General features: G+C 33.2%; 2 protein-coding genes across 3 annotated transcripts; both read left to right on the forward strand.

Moving 5' to 3' along the window:
• Positions 1-105: 105 nt before the first annotated feature.
• On the forward strand, positions 106-11,467 carry LOC132033929 (serine/threonine-protein kinase STY46-like). Of its 2 annotated transcripts, none has more exons than XM_059424097.1 (16): positions 106-542; positions 1,985-2,099; positions 2,972-3,069; positions 3,205-3,315; positions 4,378-4,450; positions 5,434-5,544; positions 5,975-6,025; positions 6,608-6,747; positions 6,842-6,949; positions 7,562-7,635; positions 8,300-8,475; positions 9,026-9,121; positions 10,051-10,131; positions 10,223-10,273; positions 10,820-10,960; positions 11,079-11,467. In XM_059424097.1, the coding sequence occupies exons 1-16, from the start codon at positions 355-357 to the stop codon at positions 11,106-11,108; spliced, it is 1,644 nt and encodes a 547-aa protein (XP_059280080.1). In that variant the 5' UTR covers positions 106-354; the 3' UTR covers positions 11,109-11,467. The 2 variants fall into 2 exon arrangements, with proteins under 2 accessions (XP_059280080.1, XP_059280081.1); XM_059424098.1 differs by lacking the exon at positions 106-542 and adding an exon at positions 958-1,199.
• Positions 11,468-12,125: 658 nt separating this feature from the next.
• On the forward strand, positions 12,126-13,799 carry LOC132035468 (zinc finger protein ZAT3-like). Its single transcript, XM_059425751.1, has one exon. It carries the CDS (start codon positions 12,356-12,358, stop codon positions 13,478-13,480), a length of 1,125 nt encoding a protein of 374 aa, XP_059281734.1. The 5' UTR covers positions 12,126-12,355; the 3' UTR covers positions 13,481-13,799.
• The last annotated feature ends 10,741 nt before the right edge of the window (positions 13,800-24,540 follow it).

Here is a 24,540-nt window from a genome sequence, read left to right on the forward strand (position 1 = left end):
TACCCCCACGTCACCCTTTTAGAACCCTATCCACTGCTCTCACACTGTAAATAGAGTTAAGTCTTTATCCTAAAAGTCTCCTCCCTCTTTATTTTTTTCCTTAACAACTCTTCTGACATTCTTCAACTCTTCTCCCCTTTTTCTCATTTCAGACAATACAAAGAAAAAAACAAACAATAATAATAAATAAATAACCTACTAAATAAAACCAGAGAGTAGAACTTCTTCTCTGCTAGTATTCATTCTCTTTTCTCATTTAAAAAAAGAGAGATAGTAGAAAGTACTCTCGGCTCATTTCCGATCAATTTCCGGGTGACTTATTGTGTACATATACATAAAGTTGTGTGGTGGAAAATGGATTTAGTGGAAGGTGTAGGGGAAAGTTCGTCACCACCAAGAAGTTTTGGGAGCTGTGCAGTAGTTTATGATATAAAAAACGATGTGTATAACCGTCTTGTAGAGACTGGAAATGCAGAAGCAGTTACTAATCCAGAGTTGCTTCGTGAACAGTTGGATTCTCACTTCTCTCGCTTGCCTGCTAGGTTTCATATTAATATTCTACAACTTTATTTCCTTTTAATTACTTTTTTAGTCAATGTCCGATTAATTAAGCTGATTTTTATGCGCAACTATATCTGTTTTCTGGATTGTTTTGAAAAATAAAAAATAAAAAAATCGTCGAATGAGTGGCTAATTTCGAAAAATTTCATTCGAGAAGTGTATATTGTAAAAATATGAGTGCGATTTATTTCATTTACTTGTTCCGTCATTAATGTGCGATTACTTTGTCGTCTTTGATGATGAGTAGATAATTACTTCTCCTGTCTCAATTTGTGTGGCACAGTTAGAATTTCGAGAGTTAATTTTCTTTGACTGGAATTTCTTTATATATGCCTTTTAAATATTTTAAGTTATTAATTATTCTGATTTATAGTACTTTTTATGTATTTTCTAAATATGTAAATTATTTTTTAAAAAACTTAAAGGTTGTATGCCCGAATTTACGGTCAAAATAAAGAAGTTTGACTCTTGAAATCAGAACTGTTTCACATAAATTGGGACAGACTGGTGTAAAAATATGAGTGTTTTTGTATCAAGTGTTTGAGCCTCGGTGTATTTTCTGGTAGTTTTCGTTTCTATCTCTATTTTTGAGCTGGAATGGGGGACTATGTGGTGATTCAACAAGCCAGTAGTATAAGGTTGTGTTTAGTTTTAATAATTGAGCTATTTTTGCTAAATGATTAAAGTAGTCAATTATCATTTCGGTATTTCCTTTTTCAAACTGCTTTGAACTGCGTTACTTGAACCGAGGGTCTATTGATTGGAAACAACCTCTCTATCTCCATGAGGTAGGGGTAAGGTGTGTGTACACTGTACCCTTCCCAGACCCCACATGTGGGATTTAACCGGGTATGTTGTTGTTGATTAAAGTAGTCAATAAAGTTAGCCCTATTTTTGTACAAAAGCTAAATGCTGGTGGTGATTATTAAAGTTAACTTGATTACGAAAGTCAGATTATAAAAAATGTTTAAACCAGCTCTAAGGTTTTGGTTCAATGTCAAAGGCAGTCAACACATGATGTTCTAAAGTCGAACCTCACGAATTTGCGTTCTGCTGGGGAACCACGTATGATATTTAAGGCTTATCCTCCGAGTTCTGAAGCTGAAAATAGCATTTTTTTTTCTCGGTTGTTGAAAGAAAAAAGAAATAATTCAGACCAAAGAAGGCTCGTATAATTTAGTTGTGATGGACTTAAAACTTGTTTCTTGTGGATATAGTTATCTAATTTGGTCGATTATGGTAGTCGTGTTAGATTGTCAGAATATGAGCTTTTAATACTTTTAAGTTTTAACAAGTAGCATATGAATATGTGATGGTTTTGGAACCTTTTAATAAGAACTTGTGTGATGGTGGATTTGCTCTTCTAAATATGTGTTGTAAATTAGTGTTAGCCAGTTATTTAACAGTATCTTTGATGCTTCAGTTATGGGTTGGACATTAATGTGGATAGAGCAGAAGATGTGTTGTTGCATCAGAAGATTCTTGGTAGAGCCAAAGATCCCGATAACCGGCCTGTTTATCATGTCCGATTTTTAGAGGTACTAACTCCATTCGTCACATAGCTACAAGTCCACTGCTACTTTGATGCCATCCGATATTGCTGGAGGATCCTGTGTTGTTGAAGTGTATACTGTAATTTTCCTAAATGCCGTAGTTACTTTGGTAGCTTTAAAATGCCTGCATTAATCATTTTCAATTTCTTTCCCGCATGAAGCAGTGGATCTCTCTTTTACTGATTTGATTGCTTTACGTGATGTTTCTGATGGTGAATGATAGTTGATATGCCATCTGATTTAAGTATATGCTATTTGAATATCCTTATGCACCCTTAAGATCACTTCTCTTTTTATTCTTTTGAAATGGTAATTATCCCTTAAGATCATTTTTCTTATTGATTTGAATCATTTCACTTGGTGGTTTTGTAGAATCATTGTTTTTTTTTTTTTTTTTTTGGCTGGATTCTCCATTATTTAGTTCTCCACCATTATGTATTCATCTCCATTTTGTTCATGGTTCCAACAAACCTTTGGGCTTTTTTGACCAATTAAAGGAAACACACCTTTACTAATGAATCTTTCCTTCGTTATTATGCTACTGTAGTTGATTTATCCAATATAAAAGACAGAAAAGGATACGGTTGAGTCATTGTTCATATGCCATCTGAATTAGGTATCTACTAGTGAAATGATCTGACAAGATCATAGTTATGTCATATTGGATGTATATCACTGGTGGATTCGTGCTTTTTGTAGATTACATTATGTTTCATTGCATTTGAATATTTTATCTTGCGAACTTTGTAGTCTGAATAGGGATGATAAGTTTCCTCTAGAAATTGGTTTCTTGTTTGATGTACTCTTCTATTGATTGTACACCTGATACTCATTTTCATTGTGGCGTTACTTCACAGAATTATTGGAATAGATTTGATGATGCAGAAGGTCAGGATGACTTCAATGATTTTCCAACCTCAAAGACAGGTGGCAGCTTAAATGATGAAGGGATAAGGTGACTTTTATAAGTTTGACAACTCTTATGTGGTAATTTTTATCTGACAAGGAACTTAGTTTTACCTAATGGGTTAGACTAATATGCTTTTGCTTGCTTTCATCTGCCTACGCGCTGCTGCTTTACTAAATACAGGAACGGTATGAATGATGTTGAAACTTGCTCTAAGCTTGGGGACCTAAATTTGGATGTTAGAAAGAATTTCAATGACAAAGAGGAAATTCCGGCAGAAGATTCTACCAGAAGGTAGTTTCAGGGCAAACTTTTATGATAATTTCTCCCCTCTATTTGTCTTCTTTCTTTGTTATTTTTATTTTGAAGTGTAATTTTAAGTAGCAAAGCATCTAGAAATGGAGGATAATGAAGTATTACTCCTAAATTTTGTTTTGAATATGAAAGTTCCTCTGAAAATTTTAGATATGATATTTATTTAATTTGAATTATAGTATTTGCAATATCTCCAATTACTGAATGTATGTAGAGCTAGAACAACTTTTCATTTATTGAATACTTCTGCATCCAAGATTATGTGAATGAGAAAATCACGGTCAAAGGATTGAGAAATAATGTGCGGCCAAAGAAATATGAGTGTGATCCTCAAAAAGTGAATTATACTACATAGAGGGAGAATTACTTCCTCTAGTGTGAAAAGTAAATCAAGCATTTAAAAGTTGAAGTAAAATTTGTAATTCCAAAATCACTTGTAGAATCATATTGTTAGTCAAAATCTCTTTGGTGATAAAGCATGCCAGTAAATCCATCTACTTTGTTAGCCACAATTTTCATCTCCTGTTTGGTTAAAACTTGCCTGGAGCCCTGGACACTAGATTCATCACCATGACATTTCCGCTTTCCACCAGTATGCTATGCATTCATTCAACTGGTGATTTGTCTAACTCATTTATCATGATCATCCAGCTGTCTTTATTTGCGGGATGGATTATGAAATGATCAAGCACTGATGCTTTGTCAATCTTTGTAGATTTTTTTTTTTTTTTACAGTTCTAGCCTTTTTATGTTGCTTTCCAAGCTTATCTGACTCTGCTGTGTCAACATTTGTCCTTTCTACAGACTTGGATTTTTGTAATGTCCACTGCAGTCATGTTCTATTTGCTTCTGACTTTGGTGTGTTCAAGTCATTTGTATGTTTGATGGCTATTCTATAATTATTACAAGTTCAAAGAAATCTGCAATGACTTTGTCATTTATGCCCGTAGCTCTTAATGTTTCTGACAACTGAATCTCAAAAGCAGATTGCAAGTATCCGGCAATATATTCAGTAGTTGACCACCATTAGTTGTAGTGCAGGCATGACGTTTCACATATTCCAATCCATGAAGTTGTCTTTTCCACCATTGACAAACCCAAACTTCTTAGTCAGGTAACCACAAGAGGGTTCATATGCTTGGTATACTTAATTGAATCCCTTCATAGTTTATTGCTGTGCTCTTTGATGTTTTTGTGTGTGATCTCTTTCTGTGTTTGCTGTGGGTGGAATACTGAAGGGGGAGATCACTTATAGAAGGATTTATAGCATGTTAATTCTATCAACCAACTACTATTGCTAGCTGATGGACTTCTTAGGAAATTGCCAAAGCACGACGAGTTTAATAAAAATTCTAGTAGACATTTTTGCTGGATTCTCCTCTTCGTGTATTAATTCTCATCCTTTATATGTTTATCCATATCTGTGGCTTGTGCTGGGACGAACCTTTGTGCTTTCTCCTTCACCAATTAAAGGAAACAAAGATTTATGTTGAAAATTTAATTAAGTAACGAAAGTTTTGCCCTCTCTAAAATTTTAAGCTTTCAGATGAGGTGGTCACAGACTTCAACATGGATCAGATTCAGAGTCCCCCTGTCATGTTATCCATGCTTATGTTAACTAGGCCTGGGCGTGCGGAGGGGTGGGGTGGTTAGATTGTCCCACATTGGTTGAGGAATAGGATGTTGTTTTCTTATATTGTCTTGGATCCTCTCCTCATGAGCTAGCTTTTGTATTTGAGTTAGGCCACACAGTTCACACCTTGCTGCTGAATCTTTCGTTACGTTCAATAATTTTATAGTTTGATTTCAATATAAAGACATAGACGTTCAATCGTACCTGGTTTTTGGTTCTTTGGGAAAATATTACAGAACTCTTCCAAAAGTTCATCTTGTTTTGGTTTTTCATATTTTTGTCTTCATGCTAAAAGTCTTCTTTGAATGCATATATCCTGGCAGTTTTGCATAATGTTATGTTGAGATCATTTGGTTATAATTCTTTTTCCCTGAATGATGTTCGTGAGAATTCATTTGGTTATAATTCTTTTTCCCTGATTAATGTTACGTCATGTTCTCTAACTGACTGCTTTCCTATTCTAGCTCTCTGCTTTACTTTCTGACATTGGGCTTAATATCCGAGAAGCTCATGTGTTCTCAACAACTGATGGGTACTCATTAGATGTATTTGTGGTGGATGGATGGCCTGTTGAGGTATGCTTTGTGTTGCTCACCATTTTTAGTAGGTTTGATGTACAGATTCTAACAGCTTGTTTCATAGAGTTTCTACATTACCATCTTCTTTTGTGGAGTTTTCCGGTGGGAGTTCTTAACTTAGCAGATCTCAGTTTCGGGGTTTTGCTCATAATTTGGTCTCTCAATTTACTGTTTCTATCCCCAAAGTTTTATAAGTATGCTGAATAATGTCTTGGCGTTTTGGTTAATTATCATGAGATATAAGGAAAACGTTTCTTTTCAAAAAAATAAAAATATATCTACACACACACACACGAGGAGAATCTTCCATTTGGTCAACACAGGGTAGTGTAAACCTCAGTAAAAGTGAGCATTGTGATTATATTTCTTGCATGGCAGGTGTCTGTGCTGTGTGCAAAAGTTGCTGACTTTGCCATGTTATGGTCAGGATACAAAGGCTTTGCATGAAGAACTGGGGAAAGCAATTTCCAGAAGTGAGGTGATTCTTTTTCTGTTTCTTCTTGTTGTGATGTTTCCTTTAACTCTTAAGCTTTCGCTGTGGAGTTCCGCTGAATAATCAGTTTCGGGATTGCTTGTTTGTTACTACTCAGCTCTTTAAGAATAATAATCATGTTCTAGAACATAACTGCACTTGATAAATGCAAATTAAGAATTGAGGTGGGGGGGGGGGGGTGAGTTTGGTTTATGTTTCAGATGCTTTTTATATTATTTGGAAGGGTAATTTGAGTTCAACTAATGTAGCCTTTTCCTACTTAAGGTGGCATAGGCTAGGCCATGAGTAACTACTTTGAAAAGGGGGTAGACCGTTAGTAATTAGATATATATATATATATAGCTGCCATATTCTTGAGATCTCCAGTTGGCCATCATCAATTTACTTCTAGCTGATATGTGATGTGTACTGTTTATTATAACTAATTTTTCTTCATCAAAAAAAGATATGTGATGGGTACCGTTATTAGAATCTACGCAGGACCTACTTCGTAGTCGTATTATTTCTCATTAGTGTTGTGTAATATACTTAACAAGTTGTAATGATCATATATGCTGGATGACACAGGGGACGTGGTCTGGTTCATCTCATTCAAAGTCAGCTCTTGAAAAAACTATAGTCGCGCGATCAAAACCTGAAGACTGGGAAATCGATAGAAGATTACTGAAGATGGGAGAAAGAATCGCATCAGGATCTTGTGGCGATTTGTGAGTTTATGATTGTATTCCTCAAGTGGTTTTGCATGAATTCGGGCTCCCAGCTTTCTGTGACCTTGTCTTCTAAATGTTTACTCATATGAAGGTATCATGGGATGTATCTTGGTATGGATGTTGCAATCAAGGTCCTTAGATCTGAGCATTTGAATGACACATTGGAAGATGAGTTCGCTCAAGAAATAGCAATTTTGAGGTGAGTCATGTAGCTCTTATGTCTTATGAAGCTTAATTAGTCTAGGGGATGGGACGAAAGTTACTGGGTTGCTTCATCCTTCTCATGTGCATTGTGTTGCCTACTAGAGGGATTATATTAACTTGTAGGGCGAACTCGACATTGATTCCAGGATGAAGACCTGTTTGGTAAGAGATCAAGAGACCGGAGCACTCCTTTATTGCATGAAAATCAAGAAAAAAGTTCCAAAGATTTATAAGATGGATACAGGAACCTCTTTATGTGTAGATACTGGTACTACGCTATCTTGTAAACACTGAGTTAGATAACATGGCTTTTCTCTGTCATGTGATTTCATGATACTGAAGAAAGATAGTGATTAGAGTGTGCATCAATTATTCAAAACTTTTTTTTCTTTTAACAGGCATAGTTATTATTGGTAATATTATGTGTTGTAATATTTTGTAAATGGCATATTCATTTATTACTATATATACAACAACCTCAATGCAGCTTTACACGTGTTGTAGTCTATCTATTAAAAAAACTGCAGGCACATATATCATGCTCATAAATGTGGTCCACCTCTCAGATCTTCTCCACGATTTTAAAATTTGATCTTATTGCAAACAGGCAAGTTCAGCACAAAAATGTTGTTCGTTTCATTGGTGCATGCACAGATTCGCCTAATTTGTGCATAGTTACAGGTATGATTCTTGCTGGGACAAAAGTTGCACGGTTTCTTTGAGATTGTTATTATAATCATTTTATGGCTTTCTGGCTGTCTTTATCTGCAAAATCATATTGCACATTAGCCACTGCATGGTAGTATACTGAATTATTGAAGAGTGTGTTTGGCTGTTCGATGCTGCAATATTTCCTGTATTTTATTATTTCATTTAGTTGCACCATCTAGTTATTGTTATTACGCGCACATTATGTGCGGATACGGATAAGTATGAGATTTAGAGAAAAAATTGTTTTAGAAAACTCCTAATTATGCTTAAGAGACAAATTACTCACTCAGTAATGAACTGAAATTGTCCCAAACAAAATGGAATTATAGAGGATTCATATCGCCACCTCAACTAGCATGGTTAATTGATTGATTGATTGATGTACTGATTGCTTTTGCAAACAAGAGAATGTGGTCCATTGCATGTATCTCTCGTCACCTTTTTTTAAGTTATCAATGCAAGGTAGTGTGCTCATAATGCTCAAATTCTGAAATATTCACATACTGTGGATGTCTTTTTTTTTCAAAGATGTAAGTGACTGGACTTGAGTCAGCTGATGATAATAATAAATATTAACTTATTCTTGTGTTTTGGGAGAAACTTATTCTTGTGTTAATGCTGGTCGTTTGTGTAGAATATATGCCTGGTGGGAGCTTGTATGATTACTTGCATAAAAACCATGTCGTATTAAAGCTCTCGCAATTGCTAAGCTTTGCAATTGATGTCTGCAAAGGAATGGAGTACTTGCATCAAAATCATATTATTCACAGGGATCTGAAGACGGCAAATTTGCTTATGGGTTCAAACAATGTAAGTTTCTCAAGCAATGAAGTAATTCCATCCTTAAGTTTCTCAAGCAATGAAGTAATTCCATCCTTAATCTTGTTACAACTTGGCTTCATGAGCACTGAGCCTTTTTCCTTTGGTCAGAAATCAATCTTTATCTCTGATTCTTCAGCATTTCTTCAGTTTCTACTTTCTTAAGAAATGATATGTCCAGTGCTTACTCTATTGAACTGGAGGTTTGCTATAACTGGTACTATGTCGTAATGGGATTGGTTGAATTATAACTGCTGGAAAAGGAATGCCCTTTTTTTAAAAAGATTTTTTTAGTGACAAGGAATTCGTGATGTTATATCATTGAGGAAAGAACAGGATTCTCACTCACTGTAAAAATGAGAGCTTTTGAATTATTATGGATCTTCACACCTAGCATGTTTACCACGGATTAATTCTTGCACCTATTTGTTTCTCCTCTTCTTTTTAAGTGCTCATTATTTGAATGTGTACGTGTAATATTATCTAGTTTTGCATTATCTACATCATGGTTATTTTGATTGACTTTATAATCTGTGGTAAGGTTGTTAAAGTGGCAGATTTTGGTGTTGCTCGTTTCCAAAATAAGGGAGGTGTCATGACAGCTGAGACCGGAACATATCGATGGATGGCCCCTGAGGTCTGACTATCTTCTTTTCTAAATCCGTCAATTATTTGATTCAGGAGAATATCAGATATGTGTCCGTACCCTGATAAATCAGTTAAATATACAAGTAACTACTTTGGGTGGAAATGGAATGATTCATATATGCTGATTTTGATAATATTCCTAACGCTTGGCTCGGATAACCATTTGAAACTTCTTGTGATTCATATATGCTGATTTTGATAATATTCCTAACGCTTGGCTCGGATAACCATTTGAAACTTCTCGTCCTTTGCAATCCATAGTTGTTTATGCTCCAAAGATCCCTCTTGTTTTCTGAATTTCATTGAATCTCACTCGTATATTGAAGGCTAACACTTTTATTACTGTATTAGTTAAGTAACTTCCCTTCCTATTTATTGAATAACATAACATGTATAACAATAAAAAAAATTGACATGGTTGTACCAGGGTGCTCGAGACACTTGGGAAGTCTTTTCATTGGTACTGATGCTCCTTTGTCATGCAGCTGTTATCACTTATCAGCATGCTGGAAATATGTGTGTTTCCTTAAAGTTAGAGGGACACCTTCAGGAAACCTTTTCAAACTATGTTTTTGTTTAGTTCACGAAGGGGTAGGGCTCTTCTAGATCTAAGCTATGTTTTTCTGAAACTGCTTATAGCAAAATTTCAATGATTGATTATCCAGAGTTCTATAATAATATGGCTTTCATAGACGTGGCATTACTAAGTTTGCGCAAGATCTTGCTCATGGTTCCGTGCTTCTCCTATGATGGAGTAGTCTATATTCTTTCTTCGTTTTGCTCTACCCTGTTTGAGGATAAATAATTAACACCATTGGATGCTTTTTGTGGTGTCTAATGTATATGAGTATATTACCACGTTATAACTATCTTGTGCTGCTGCAAACTTGGTCTATTAAACTTCTCTTTTGCTTTTAGGTCATCAATCATCAGCCCTACGATCAGAAAGCAGATGTGTTTAGTTTTGCCATTGTCCTTTGGGAGCTTTTAACAGCAAAGGTAGTGACTAGTCATGAAAAAGGTCACATGATTGCTATCAGAAGTTGAGTTTGTTGTCCTCCTTTGATTCGTGTACTTTTTGATGCTACAGGTCCCATATGATGCCATGACCCCACTGCAAGCTGCACTAGGAGTGAGACAGGTCTGTATAGCAAATTTGTATTAGCATGTGGAGCATGCTGTGAATCATATTTTCCTTTGAAGCAAAGCTTATCTATGTTGTTTTAGGCATCTAAAGCCTTCGCATTTTGAGAGTGGAAGGACTCCTTGCATAATTGTGCTGTAAAACTTACATGGATATGAAGTTTCTGTAGGGCTGTAGGTTGGTTAATGTTAGCCTCATCACAGGCTACCTGTATGTTACGAACCCTTAAACAAAATGAGCTTCCTTTTATCTAAATGATAGTGCGCATAGCTAGATGCTTCCGTTTGTGTAAAGATCTTAGTCCTTCTAACAGTCCTACGTCCTTGGATCTCGAGTGGATGTGAATAGTTGGAAATAGACATGCATGAGCTAAATATCAATGCATGCGATATCTATATTATGTGCATAATTGCTCATAAATTTATTACATAAATGAAGGATACTTACTTTAGGAAAGAAGGAATTCTTGCTTCTCCCTTGCCATCTGTTATATTTCATTCTAACTTGTCTCTGAGTTTACCGTATTTATGTTATGTCTCCTAGGGCCTGCGACCCGAGCTTCCGGAGAATGCACACCCGAGGCTGCTAGACTTGATGGAGAGATGTTGGGAGGCCATCCCCAGTGATAGACCCAGCTTCTTTGAGATACAAGTTGAGCTTGAACTACTCTTACAGGAAATTGAGGTAAAAATGTCTATTTGTAATAATTTGATCCAATATCCCTTAATTAAATTACCATTTCTATAATGTACGTCTTCCATTAAAATCCTTTAACGATATCTATGATGTGTATCTCATACAGGATTCCATAGAGGCATCAAATGGGAGCTGAGTGATGTGCTACATATATTGGACTAACGACACACTTTTAACAGTAACAAGAGAGGATTTTCTTTTACCAGGTCAACGTATATACGCGAACCTTTACTTCTTTGGTGAGATCTATGTCACAAGCGAAAGATATACAGCGCACTGCTATTGGCCATTTTGGAGTTGCTTGTAAAGGTGATTCATTTTCTGGTAACACGTTACTGCATCAAAAGTACCACTAACATCCTTGTAAAATCTTTCTATTTTCCTTTTTGAGGAGAGTGTAATGGCTTCTTTTGGGGTGGGGGTGAGGAGTTTGGTTGAGAATTTCACAAGTGTACTTAGCATTTTCTGTTTTAGTATGAGTTTGGTTCAAATCAACTTGTTGCCTGTTATATTCTGTCAAAATAGATAATTACGTATAATATTTCCCAACATTCTAGGAGTATTACTTAATTGAAATAATGATTTAGCATAATTTTAGTAATATACAACTTGTATTTTTCTACAAAAAAAGAAAAGAAAAAGAAATATTGGTTTTCATAAGAAGAAAAATAATCATAAATTAAAGAGCAAAACTAAAGAAATCAATAAGCAACATTCACCTCAATATTATTACTTAATATACTAAATGATATTGGTGTAACTATTACACCCCCAACCCCATCCTCGGTCTTTAAATGCTTGTCGTGTTTTTATTTACATGCCCTTAATAAAATATTAATAAAGATAGTGCTTTGACTATTTTATTCTCTTAAAATATTTCAATGTGTACTATCTCTCCTCAGTAAATGTTCAAAAACTCGAGGCTAAACTCATTCTTTTTGGTACGGGTACTTATAACATGAACCCATTGATGTAATTAATAGAAGGGTAAGAAAATTTACTTAAATTTTGTCTTTGATTAAATAAAATGACAAATATGTTGAGACATATTTTTAGTTTGAGATGGAGGGAGTATCAAGTATGAATATTTTTTTTTTTTTTTTTGAATTACACGTCCAACAGATTATATTGGGTGGGAATTCAGGTAGCGGTAAGATAATGATGACCTGCCCCGTTAACAAACTTACTCTCCAAGTCACCGTAACTGCTGTTTCCCTCTATCCCTCTTTCTTACATCACCCCACTTAACCGCTCTCTACCTCTATCCCCTCTTTCTTACAGCACCTATTAAACCGTTCTGTTCTTTTACTAACTCTAATTAAATAAATGTTTACTTGAGGTAAAACAAACTAGTTCCTTCTCATTCACCCTCTTTTCGACATTATGCAAAGAAACATGGACAACCAAAACACTTATTGCACTACTTCTACAAATTATCTTCAACCCCTTGTTCTACAAAGTCAAGTATTTGGTGTTTATCATGAAGAAGAAAAGGCAGAAACATCAAGAAGATTCACCATGTTTGACACAAATGTCAGGTACAAACCTCATCAAAATCCTAGAAAGAAAAGAAGCAAATTGTTAAGAAGTAATGATCATAGTACTCCTAGTACTTCTGGTGTTAGTAGTGAAAATGTTATTACTACTAAGCCTAAATGTGCCAAGAAACCACCAGACCCTAATGCACCAAAAATTACTAGGCCTTGTACTGAATGTGGCAAGAAATTTTGGTCATGGAAAGCACTTTTTGGTCATATGCGTTGTCACCCTGAACGCCAATGGCGTGGTATTAATCCTCCTCCCAATTTAAAACGACAAATTCGTTCTTCATTTTCCCAACAATTAACAGATGAAGATCATGAAATTGCACAATGCTTATTACTCTTGGCTAATGGACCTAATAGTCTTGAAAATGTTGATCACTTTGTTATGGATGAAGGGGTTGGAGAAAAGGGTGTAATTGAATCAGGGACACTTTCTTCAGGGCTGAATCATTATTGTTGTAAATTTGAGTGTTCAACTTGCAAGAAAGTATTTGGTTCTCATCAGGCATTAGGTGGACATAGGGCTACTCATAAGAATGTCAGGGGTTGTTTTGCAAATACAAGAAACTATGAGGAATGTAGCCAGCAAGTAGAAGTTTTAGATGGCAGCAATATGGGAATGATGTGCACTGATAGTGAAGATATAATTAGCAATGATAACAAGAGGTTGATGGTGCATAAGTGTAGTATATGTTTGAGAGTTTTCTCAAGTGGTCAAGCTTTGGGAGGACACAAAAGGTGTCATTGGGAAAAACTCGGGGACGAAACAATAACAACAACAACAATAGCAGAGTCAGACTTAACACGAGCTGTCGATGTCAATGTCAATCGAAATGTGCAGGGAAATAATATTGATAATAATTTGGATCTCAATTTTCCTCCTGTTACAATCTCAGGTGATGATTCTTCAGCTTCTTATTCATCTATTTCAGGCTTGGAATTGGACTTGAGATTAGGGCTTTAATGTAGTAGTAGGAATTTGTAATAATGAAAAATGTAGAAAGGTTATTGTGTTGTGCATATACTGATATTAGTGTTTCATATATTACATAGGGATATAGGCTAAAGTTTCAATGATATTTGTGCTGTATCATATATAGGAATAGGAGTTTGACTAACTTTTTTGAAGGTTTTATTAATCCTTCTATATGTCTCCAAATATTAGGAGTCAGAATTTCAGTTGTGATTTGTGCTCCTTAATGTCACAACTCACATGTATATGTAATTGTACGAAGTAATAATATCTTGTGTGAAACAGCAGCATTGTTTACATCTAATTGAGTTGTTGCTGTAGTGCATTCAGATGTATATTTTGGTTTATATGATTTGTTTAGGTATATTATATAACGATTAGTTTGCTGCCAGGGATATATAAGTGATGCTGTAAGTTTGTTCAAGTAACACATTTGGGGAATTTGGGAAAAGAAACCATTAAATTAAGGGGAAATTTCTTTTTCATTTTCTGTTATTATCACGATTTGTTAATCAATTAATTTTTCAATTATTGGTTTGGATTATCATACTGTCTTTCTCTGGTTGTACTATATAATTCTTACTACTAATTCTTGCTTACCCTTTAAAAGATTAAAAGACATAATTTCATGGTAAGAATACTGCCCCACTAATAGTAGTGGACTAGTGGCATGGATGGTGGGAGAGTTGTACACAGTGTGTAAACCAAGAGCTTTTCTGGCCACAGTTATCAATTTTACTTTGACAAAATGATCCCTTATGTTTGGGGCATGTCTAAAGTAGTCTTTTATATTTCAAGTATTTCTGACCCTTTAAATTTATCAAAAGTGAGCTTTTATATTCTCTCACACATTAGGAGATGCACTTATTGCTCTTAGCCTATTTTTGGTGTCTAGTGTAGTTTTTGAGGAGAAATTTCTGTTATTTTTGGTTTATTTCTGATCCTTGGTGGAATTTAGTGTTGCAGTTTAGAAATTTGATAAGACTTTCCTGTTAATTTTAGTTAATTTTTTTCAAAGTTCCTGTTAAATCTAACAACCATTTATTAACCATTTTACAGAGACCTAAAGTTCCATTTTTGCAAACTTAAATGATCAAAACTGTTCAAGAATATATTTAAGGGACTATTCTAAATTTATCCGCGAACATAAGGGACCGTTTTTGTCATTTTCTCATTTTAATTTACTCTGTTTTCCTTTTCTTTTCTTTTTTTATTTTTTAATTTGGCTTAGCATATTAAAAAGCATGATGACACTAACACTCTTATCTTTTTTCCCCACACCAAATGTAGCTGCTTTTTCCCCTCCCTCTTTTTACGGTTGATTAAATCTAAAACCAGGAAAAAAAAACATATTTTGTGTCCGATTAATACCATTTCAATTAATAGAGTTGGTGAACTTGTCCATTTTTCTACAAACTTGAGCTGGTCAACATCTAATTATACTCCTTCATTGTCTATCATCTCAAGGCCTTATATGCTAATTTCAAAGTGTCACCACTTTGAATGATAATTCTACGCTTACTCCCTATATTAAATGACTAGTGTTGTCTTGCCCGTGCTAAGTCCGGGCCCAATCCAACGTCTATATGTAGATATTTTTATAATATTTCTACTTTTATTTTTTTATTTTTGTAACATCAGTTTGACACTTTCTAAAGACTTCTAAAATATTATAATATAAAAAGGTATTTGAAAGTTGAAGGAGAGCATTTTCTTAGTTTATACATTAGGCTTTTAAATAAAAACGAACAAATGCATGCATAAAAGCTTTTCTAATTTCTATTTTACTGAAATTTTTTGAGATTATAGTTTCTGATGATCCAAATCGAGCTTTGTCATATGCAAAACTAATTTCATTTGTTTCTCTGAATTGAGCACATAATGGCTAACTTATTTTATGCAAGAAGATACTACAGTATTGAACTATGTGAAAAATATTTAATGCTACAATATTTACTATATGTTGAAATAAATAAAGTTAACCTATAAATAAATACTTATAAAATATTAAAGCCTTAGTATTTCAAAGATACTTTTGTAGATGTTCTTTCAAATTATATCCCACAAAAAATACTGAAAAGTCAATGAAATTAAAGTTCTGACTTTAAACTTACTTTTTTCTTCCGAAAGATGCACGTTAATAAATACTTCATTTTTTCTTCAGTTAATGAACTTTTTTATGGAAACTACATTGTATTAGTCTTTTCATGTTGAACTAAACTATTTTATTCTAAAATATATAAAATATTGATTATCCCGTACTTAGCAAAATATTTTAATATAAAAAAAGTACAAACTATATGTTTTGCAATTGTTAAATCTTATTACTATTTAGAGATCAAATTGTATTTTCTTTACATCAAACTGTATTTTCTTTAACTATAGTCTTTTCAAACATTTTCAGACATATATAAAAATAATGTTCTATAGTTTCTCTTTTTATATAGTTATTTATTAGATAAATTATCTTAAAAGTGTGCGCATGTAAAATTAGATTAATTAACTACCATACCCTGGAATTTACGTTACTGATACCTTTCTAAAGAATTTAACAATGATATATGTTATTTTTGTTTATTCTTTTAATTTAAAACTTAAGTCTACCTTAAGTAAAATCTTTGTTAATTACTTATTTTTGCCAGCTTGTACGACATAAAATTACAGGAGAAAATACTTTAAAAATAAACTTTAAGTTTAACCGGTCGAATAAAAATTTAAAATAGCAAATGATAAATAGAAAATAACATAAAAAATAATAAATAATATTATAAGACTAATTTTTAAATAAGAATTACTCCTATATTGTAATAGCATTGATTAACAGGATAATTCTTTACATGTCTATGGTAAATTCTTAAGGAAAAATTATTATTTGAAATAAGTTTAATAACATTTCCACATAAAAGAAATTAAATACCAATACAAAATTCAAATATATATAAGTGTGCTTTGTGGGGTCACTTTTCACCTTTTCCATGACATCATCATTTTATAGTGGCAAGTAAAAAACACTTAAAGGTTCTTAAAAATTATCAAAGTGTGAGAGACTTACCAAGTCATAAAAACTTTAATTAGGGGTAAACGAGACAAAAGAAACTCATATGAGGACTATAAAAAATGAAGATTCTCCCTTATATATAATAGTAATGAGTATAACAAATCTTGATTTAGTTTGTATATAATAGCCTTTTAGTTAGGCCTTCATTTTGGAATTATTATCCATGGAATAGAATAAGTAGAGTAGAATTATTCATGTTTGACTCTCTTAACGTGTTGTCAACTTAGAAACTGAGAGAAGAGGCACTTCAATTATTTTATTTATGTTATTAGCCAGACAATATGCGAATGACTAGGGATCAATAGATCCGACAAAGAGAATTATATATATAGCTTGTTATCATGGATTAAATTACTTTTATTTTATGCTAAATTAATTAAGGACAGTTCACCCATAAAGTTAAGCGAACTTGAAAGGAAAACCTACAAGTTGAGCAAAAAAATAAAATGATATAGCGGAAGAAAATATCATAAGACAATTAAACTTCCTCACACGTGATGTTTACACTAATCAACAAATATGTTACGCTATTTTTTATAATTTAATTATAGTTAGAAGATATATATACATATATATATTACTTATTTTTTTTTTTGTATAAATTTAATAAAATCTAAATACCTACAAGGTCATTTGATTACCGGGTATAGAATGTATCTCTGTATAAATTGTAAAAAAATTTGTATTGTGTTTTGGTTGATATTTTTCGATATAAGCAATGCGTATATAATATTATACTATAACTTTTGGTTTTTATTTTATGCCCAATTTTTCAATATGGGATAATTTCTATGTCGATTAGCTTTACAAGCATAAATACTTAACTAAAAGACCAAACAACACTTAGTTCATGGGTTTGGGTATTATTGCGTCAGGATAAGTTTTCTGAATTACACCCCTTTGAGATGCAACTCTTTTGCTTTGTGATGCTGCGTCCAGGCTGCTTGACTTAAAAATAGTCTTTTAGCAATAATTGAAGGTCATTTTCTCATTTATAACGTGTGGTGTCCCGACCCGGCGGCTTGACCATATTTTGCCATATGTTTGTGGGCATGAAAAAGTTGGTAACTCATTGAAGGCCATCTAATTTCTCATACATAGCTCTTTCATTGAATTTACATAATTATGGACCCTCCATCTATCTATCCTACTACATATGCTTGATTCTGTTTTTTTTTTTTTTTTTTTTTTTTTTGTTTTTGTTTTTTCTTAAAGAAATTCAGATGACTAATAAATAGTTCATCTAATTAAGATGTTTCTCTTTTTGAGTATTTCATTCTATTGAGAAACACATATAGAGAACAAGTTGTGAACCCTAAATGATCTATAAGAATTAAGGATCTTGAAGGAATAATTGATTGATAATATTTTTACTTTACCTCAGCTATTACTTTCTATACATTACCAAAAAAAAAAAAAAAGGCTATGACTTTCTACAGTACTATTATATGATTCTTTTTAGCATAATCGAAATGTTTGTGTGAATGATTATGATTTGAGTTGAAATATTGATTTGATATATATGATCATGTTCGTTTATACAGAATTTTTTTTAAACAAATCTTTTATTGATTGTTAGGTTTGGACTGCTTTTTGATCGTGACAACAGAACAACTGAAAGCTACTCAAAATAATTACAAATTTGATAAGTAGCAATCTTGCATTTGGAAAAAGAAATAAAGACTATAAAGCACAATCTGCAAGTTTTGACTATTGGGTTGGGCCACCACGTTTTCTTCTTAGAATTTTCCCGCGGCATTTAATTTCTTACGAATTTTCTTTGTCAAGAAGAAGAAAAAGATAATATAAAATTTGAGAGGCATTGAAAATTTTAATCGATTGTTTGGAAAATGAAAGGAAGAAAGATATTAAAGAATAATATGAGAGAGTTGTATCTCTTTTTTTTTTTTTTTTTTTTTTGGTCATCTTGCATGGTAAACAAGATATTAAAGAAATCCTCTTCCTTTCTTACTTAAGGAAATCCTAATTCAACCAAAAAAAAAAAAAGAAAAAAAAAAAAGGGAAATCCTAATTAATCATTGTTTCTTCCATGTTTTAGGACAATCCAAACAACATATTAAGTTATATCTTTTTATTTTGGCTAGTGAAATGCAACTTAAATTAAAATAGAAGTTTATAGTAGTTCAGTACATAAAGGAACTGATGGTGACGATTAGATAAAAACTTACCCGCACCGGGTGTTTACACCCACTTTAATTAAATTAACCATAGTTGACTAACTAAAATCTATTAGGAATTCTACTTTTAATAAATAGAAAATTTAAAAGAAACTAAAATCATTATACCGTAATGTCAGAAAGCTTAGGGTTACCGTCAACATTGTCCCTCTTTTAGTTTTTGCCGTTCTTCTCTAGCGTAATTCGGAATTATTTCATCATTCTTTCATTCCCCCATTGGAAATCAAAAGGCATAATTTCAAAATTACCACGTGATTGAGAGTTCTGATTAAGAGCTTATAAGATGTGCTAGAAAGAATTATAAAACTAATGAGTATATCTAGTTCATTTTGAATAGAAAATCTTGCGTGACGAAAATGTCAATTACAATTTTGTGAAGATTTTTGTATGTGTTAATCTTTTGATGTGTACTGAGGATATATAGAGACAAGTGTATTTTTTGGGTTAAGGTAAATTTATATCGCAATGGCCAGTGAAGAGGAATAAAGAAATGACCAGTGATGGCCTTTGATTTTGAGATGTTGTTAGTGGCAAAAAAAAAAAAAAAAAAAAAAGAGGACAATAAAATACCACTGATCTACTTAATTGACGTCACCGTTAAGAGGACAAGTGAGAATAGCAAAATATTAGGTATTTTTTAGGCCTATTTTTATATTAAGAACTGTGCAAAACACATGATAGTTAACTATAGTTAAGTACTAATAATTGTCGTTAAAATAAGTGACAAGTGTCATTTATATATTGATCCGGTGTAAACATCCTGTGCGGGTAAGTTTTTACCATGATGATTCAGTACTCCCAAACAAAACAACCAAAAAGGGGATATCACTTGTTGACACCCAATTTTGTCCCTCCTTTATTTAATTTACTCGGGTTTCTAAATTTACTGACGAGCTAAATACTTTATTTTTTTTCACTACTATTTTTATTTCTACTATTATTAATACTGTTACCTTCATTTTCACTATTTTTACTAGTACTTCTTTATCGCGAATTTCAAAAGGGTTCGTCGTCATTTTATTTTCGTTGAGTTAATTATATTTTATCAAGTCCTTTATTTTCTACATATCAATCATTAATTATCATAATATATTTTGTACTAATTATCAAATTAGAAGCCCAAGAATAATTAGCGGAGGAAGGATCAACAATTTTCGGTAAATAAACAACCCACATTTTATTACCCAACCCACATTATATGCAGCCCATTTTCGGACCAACCCAACATTTCAGCCCAATCCGCAACCATTACCCGACCCGGCCCAAACTAACAAAATTTTAGGTTTCAAAAATCTCTCTCTTTCAACCCTCTTCAGCTGAGCAGCCTCCCTCTCTCTCGTCCTCTCTCATCTCCCTCGCTTCTTTCCTCTTTCAACCAAAACCCCACCTCCCTTTCAGCCATGACAGTCTTTGTCTATGCCATTTTCACACCAAAATTGTCGCGCGCCTTTGAGCCTTGTTGTTGACAGGAAAGGCGCTCCATTTTCTCGTTCCAAACACAATAGATTCAAAAGAAAACAGAAAGAATCGGTCCAATTCGGACAACAGGCCTGAATCAACACGTGAATGGCTTCAACGTTCGGGTCAGCAGGGTTTTGACTCAATTTCAAATTTGAGGTCTCAACATCCCGCCCAAATTTCGAATGGAAGAAACCCTAGTCATTTTGTTACCTATAAAGAGGGCTTTAAGTCCTCAGCCAAAAGAAAAAAACGGAGGGACAGATCCTTGCCCTCTATTTTTACATTTTTCTCAATCAATCTATCCTACAAAAATACGAAACTTTAGCTTGCTAGGATTTTCAATATTTTGTTCGGACCTATTCGGCTTGTGATTCGGATCCATCATTACGAGAGAGTGGATTCGAGACCTCGTCGCCTTAGTTCACTGCGCACAAAAAAGGTAAACCTCGATACGTTCATTGCTCATAGTCTTTAGTTTATGCTTTGGTTAAACTTTAGCTTGTGCAGCTGTGTTTCTTTAGGGGTTATGTGATTCTTTATCTTCATGTTATCTACTTGATGTTTGGGAGCTGTTAGAATAGGATGATAACTGTTAGAATGAACTTGAAGGACGTATGCTGTGGCTAGATTGTTTGGACTGATTTTCCAGAATTTAGAACCTACTTTAAGGTCGAATATACATAGGATATACAGTAGGTTACCAAGATAAGAAGAAGATATACTTTCGGTATACATCTGATATACACACCACTATGTGTATATCTTAGGTATATTACGTATATGATTAGAACAGGCCAGCATTGTCTCTCTTTTACTCTATTTTGTTCAAATAATATACCTGTCATGAATGTAATCCGCTTAGATTTAAATACGATAAAATGATTATACAACATGTCGGTATTGGTTGTTGAATTCTGTTTGGTTCCAAATCCGAATTCTGTGTTTAGTTTCCTTAACAAGTTGTGTATTAAACCTTGTTCCATTTCCAGTTGGTTAGGTTCAGTTCAGTACCTTAATAGTATTATGCGTGCTACTATTTTCTTCTAGTTAATCTAATCTTGATTGGGCAGTTAATGATATCTATCTGTCCCTATCTTAGTTTGGCCTAATTTTCAGCTCGACGCATGATAGTATCTCTGTGTTTAAGTTTCAGTTTGGTCTATCTGAAGCTATGTTCGTATAAAGTTTAGACCTCTGAGTTGAGAACGATGGTTGGTCCAGACTGTTTGCATGTCCTTTAAGAATGTTGTTTAAACTATGTAGTGGATGTTGTTAATTACCTATTGGTTTTAATGCCTAAACATCTCAGAATATATTCCTTTAAATGGGTAAAAGTATTCAAAGTTAGTTCTGCCCTTTTTTTTTTTTTTTTTAAACTATTCTGCACTTTGTCAGGATTAATTAGTGAACACTTGAAGTTCTTCTATGTGATTGAAATATGAGCAGTCCCCTGTTTAGTTAAAATCACCAAATTTGTTAATAAATTGTCATGCTTGGTAAATATTCTATGGAGTGTTGGTTTGTTGTCTTCCTATCTCTAAATTGCCCCGTGAAGGATTTAGGTGTATGGAATCAGACCTGTAGAGTTTGCTGTTTTTTTGGAATTTACGTTATATACATTTGGTCTTATTATTGATTATATACTAATCTTTTTCTTTTTTTTCTTATGCATGACCACCACGCGTGAGTCCGAGCGACTCGTCATCTCCCGCATTCGGTGTTGGGCTAAAAGCCCAACATAACTCCTCCTGTGTCAGTCCAACCCGCATCCTAACAAGAAAACAAAATCTGGGCCAAAGCCCGACAGGCATGGACATCCCGCAGCAGCAATACAAAGGAATTTATTGGGCCTAAGCCCAATAAACGTGAACAATTCAAACGGGGCCCTAATAAATGGGCTAAATCCACTTACCCTTTTTACTCTCTTCTTTATTTTATTGTTATGTGTTTTTATTTGTTTTGTATGACTAACATTTTATCTTTTTAGTAATTTAGATAAATTCTAGACATCAAGGATTTTAGTTTAGCAAACGGGTAGGAAGAACTAACAATTAATACCATAAGTTTCATTTTCTCCCGTTATATTATAGTTATTTATGGTACCTTAATATTTATTTTCAAAATGATTGATCTTTAAATAGTATATTTTGAATTAAAGGAGTTATGTCCTATTTATTACTATCTTAATTTCAAAACATCACCAAAACATGCAAGTATAAATTCAAGTATATTTTATAGATAACTTTTCAAAGTTTGAATCAATCATGTAGACGTTTAGCTAAGCATAGTTAATAAAAAATAAAAAGGGAAAAGAAAACTCATTTCTTTTTTGAATCCTATTTATACATCTAGATTTTCTACATTGCTATAATATGGTTTATCCAAAGTTCAAAACTCAAGTAAAATTTCATCTCAAAAACTATTACTTATATGTAAATTATCATACTTTCTACAAGTTTTATTTAAATAACATTATCATATTTATAACTTTAGCAATACTTATAAAGCTATTTTCTTTCTATAACACTACATTTACACTTAGCCTAATTAATTTACCTAAGTTTGGTCGGATTAACCATTATTAATGGAACTTAGAGGATGCCTAATACCTTCCCTCTAGGTTAGTTGAACCCTTACCTAGAATTTTGGTTTCGTAGACTTTAAAACAAATCAACTTTAGATAATAACCTTAATTACCTTAGGTGCCCTAATTCACCGTAAATAGTTAGGTGGCGACTCCTTAACTTTAATCAACCCCGGAATTACCCGGATGTTGTAAACTATTTTGACCCCGGTTAAAATAGGGTATGACATCACTCACCTGTTTCGATTCTAAATCTGCTTTTCAGTTTAAATTTCTCATCGAAAAATGAAGCAAATTAATAAAATTGAATTTCTGTCATACAAATTTGCTAGTTTTATACTTTATAATAAAGGACGAATGTGCTGCTAAATTCTCTTAGTTATTCTACATACAAGAAAAAGAAAAGGAAATGGATTGATAAGTTTCACTTACCACCAAAAATAAAAATAAAATAGAGATGTTGACCTTTGGGTTCGTCCCAAAAAATTCATATACTAGTTTCAAATTGGGGCTTGTTTAACTTCATTTTTCTTCTTTCCTTGATTGTGTTAAATTGTGTGATCATTTATTTAAATGAATTTTAGTGATACCACATTATTTTTTGGGAAAAGGGTAAAAAATAATCCTCTACTTTGGGAAAAGGTTAAAAATATCCTCCATTAAAAATTTGGGTAAAAAATACCCCTTCCGTCATTAAAGTTTTCATATATACCCCTATCTTAACGAAAATTCCCAAAATAACCTGATTTCATTTTTTAAACCCAACCAAACTAAATTAAAAACTCATATGGGTTAGCCGCTTCTGTGCCTAGTGACTCCAAATGTAGGACTCGGGAACAAATTGGTCGCATATGGGTTTTTTATATAGTTGGGTCGAGTTTAAATGGAGCGGTTTAAAAATAAAATCGGGTTATTTTGAGGGATTTGGGGATTTTCGTTAAGATAGGGGTATACTTGAAAACTTTAATAACGGGATTTTTGACCCAAATTTGTAACGGAGGATATTTTTAGCCTTTTTTCCAAAGTAGAGGGGCATTTTGACCCTTTTCCCTTATTTTTTACTTAATACGTTCTTTTTTTTTTTTTGGGAGCCCAATTTTCTTTTTTATGTCAATTACGAGATTTTTTCTTGATAATAAATGACAGTAAAACTAAAATTCATAATTGTTTGCTTTAAAATCATGTCTAATTAATTTTGTAACTGCCTAAAAGCTTAAGCTTCTAGAGCTTGTGCCTTCGCTTTTGAAGGTGCTTCTTGAAATTTATTTACTTGTGGCATTAATTTATTTACCTAGTTACAATGCTTGTTCAAGAATGCAGCTCCCTGAAATATTCTAATATTCCTATTAGGTAATTGCACATCATACATTCTAATTGATCATCCTCTTAAAAAGAAATGAACATGTATACTGAAGAGATCGCCTACTATAATGTTCTTTTAATTAAGAAATTTCAGAAGAACAAATTGCAGATTGACATCACCAAGTAGAGAATAAACTTTAGAAATCCTTCATCAAATTACATATCTAACTTCTCATGCCACCAATGACCAGTCCGTCATGGTACTACACACCAGTTGTCATTGAAAATTTCTCCCGACGTCTTTATTAAAGCCGTCTTCAAATTATGATCCGTCTCTGACTGCAAATTTTGACCATGGAGTACTATTATTTATCATATGGCTTTCAGATACTGCTTTCTTTTAAGGATCATATATGACGAAGCTAATTTCAAAGTTAATTAGTTGAGT

The sequence above is a fragment of the Lycium ferocissimum genome, chromosome 10 (genome assembly GCF_029784015.1).
Source record: "Lycium ferocissimum isolate CSIRO_LF1 chromosome 10, AGI_CSIRO_Lferr_CH_V1, whole genome shotgun sequence".
In the NCBI taxonomy this organism is placed as follows: Eukaryota; Viridiplantae; Streptophyta; class Magnoliopsida; order Solanales; family Solanaceae; genus Lycium; species Lycium ferocissimum.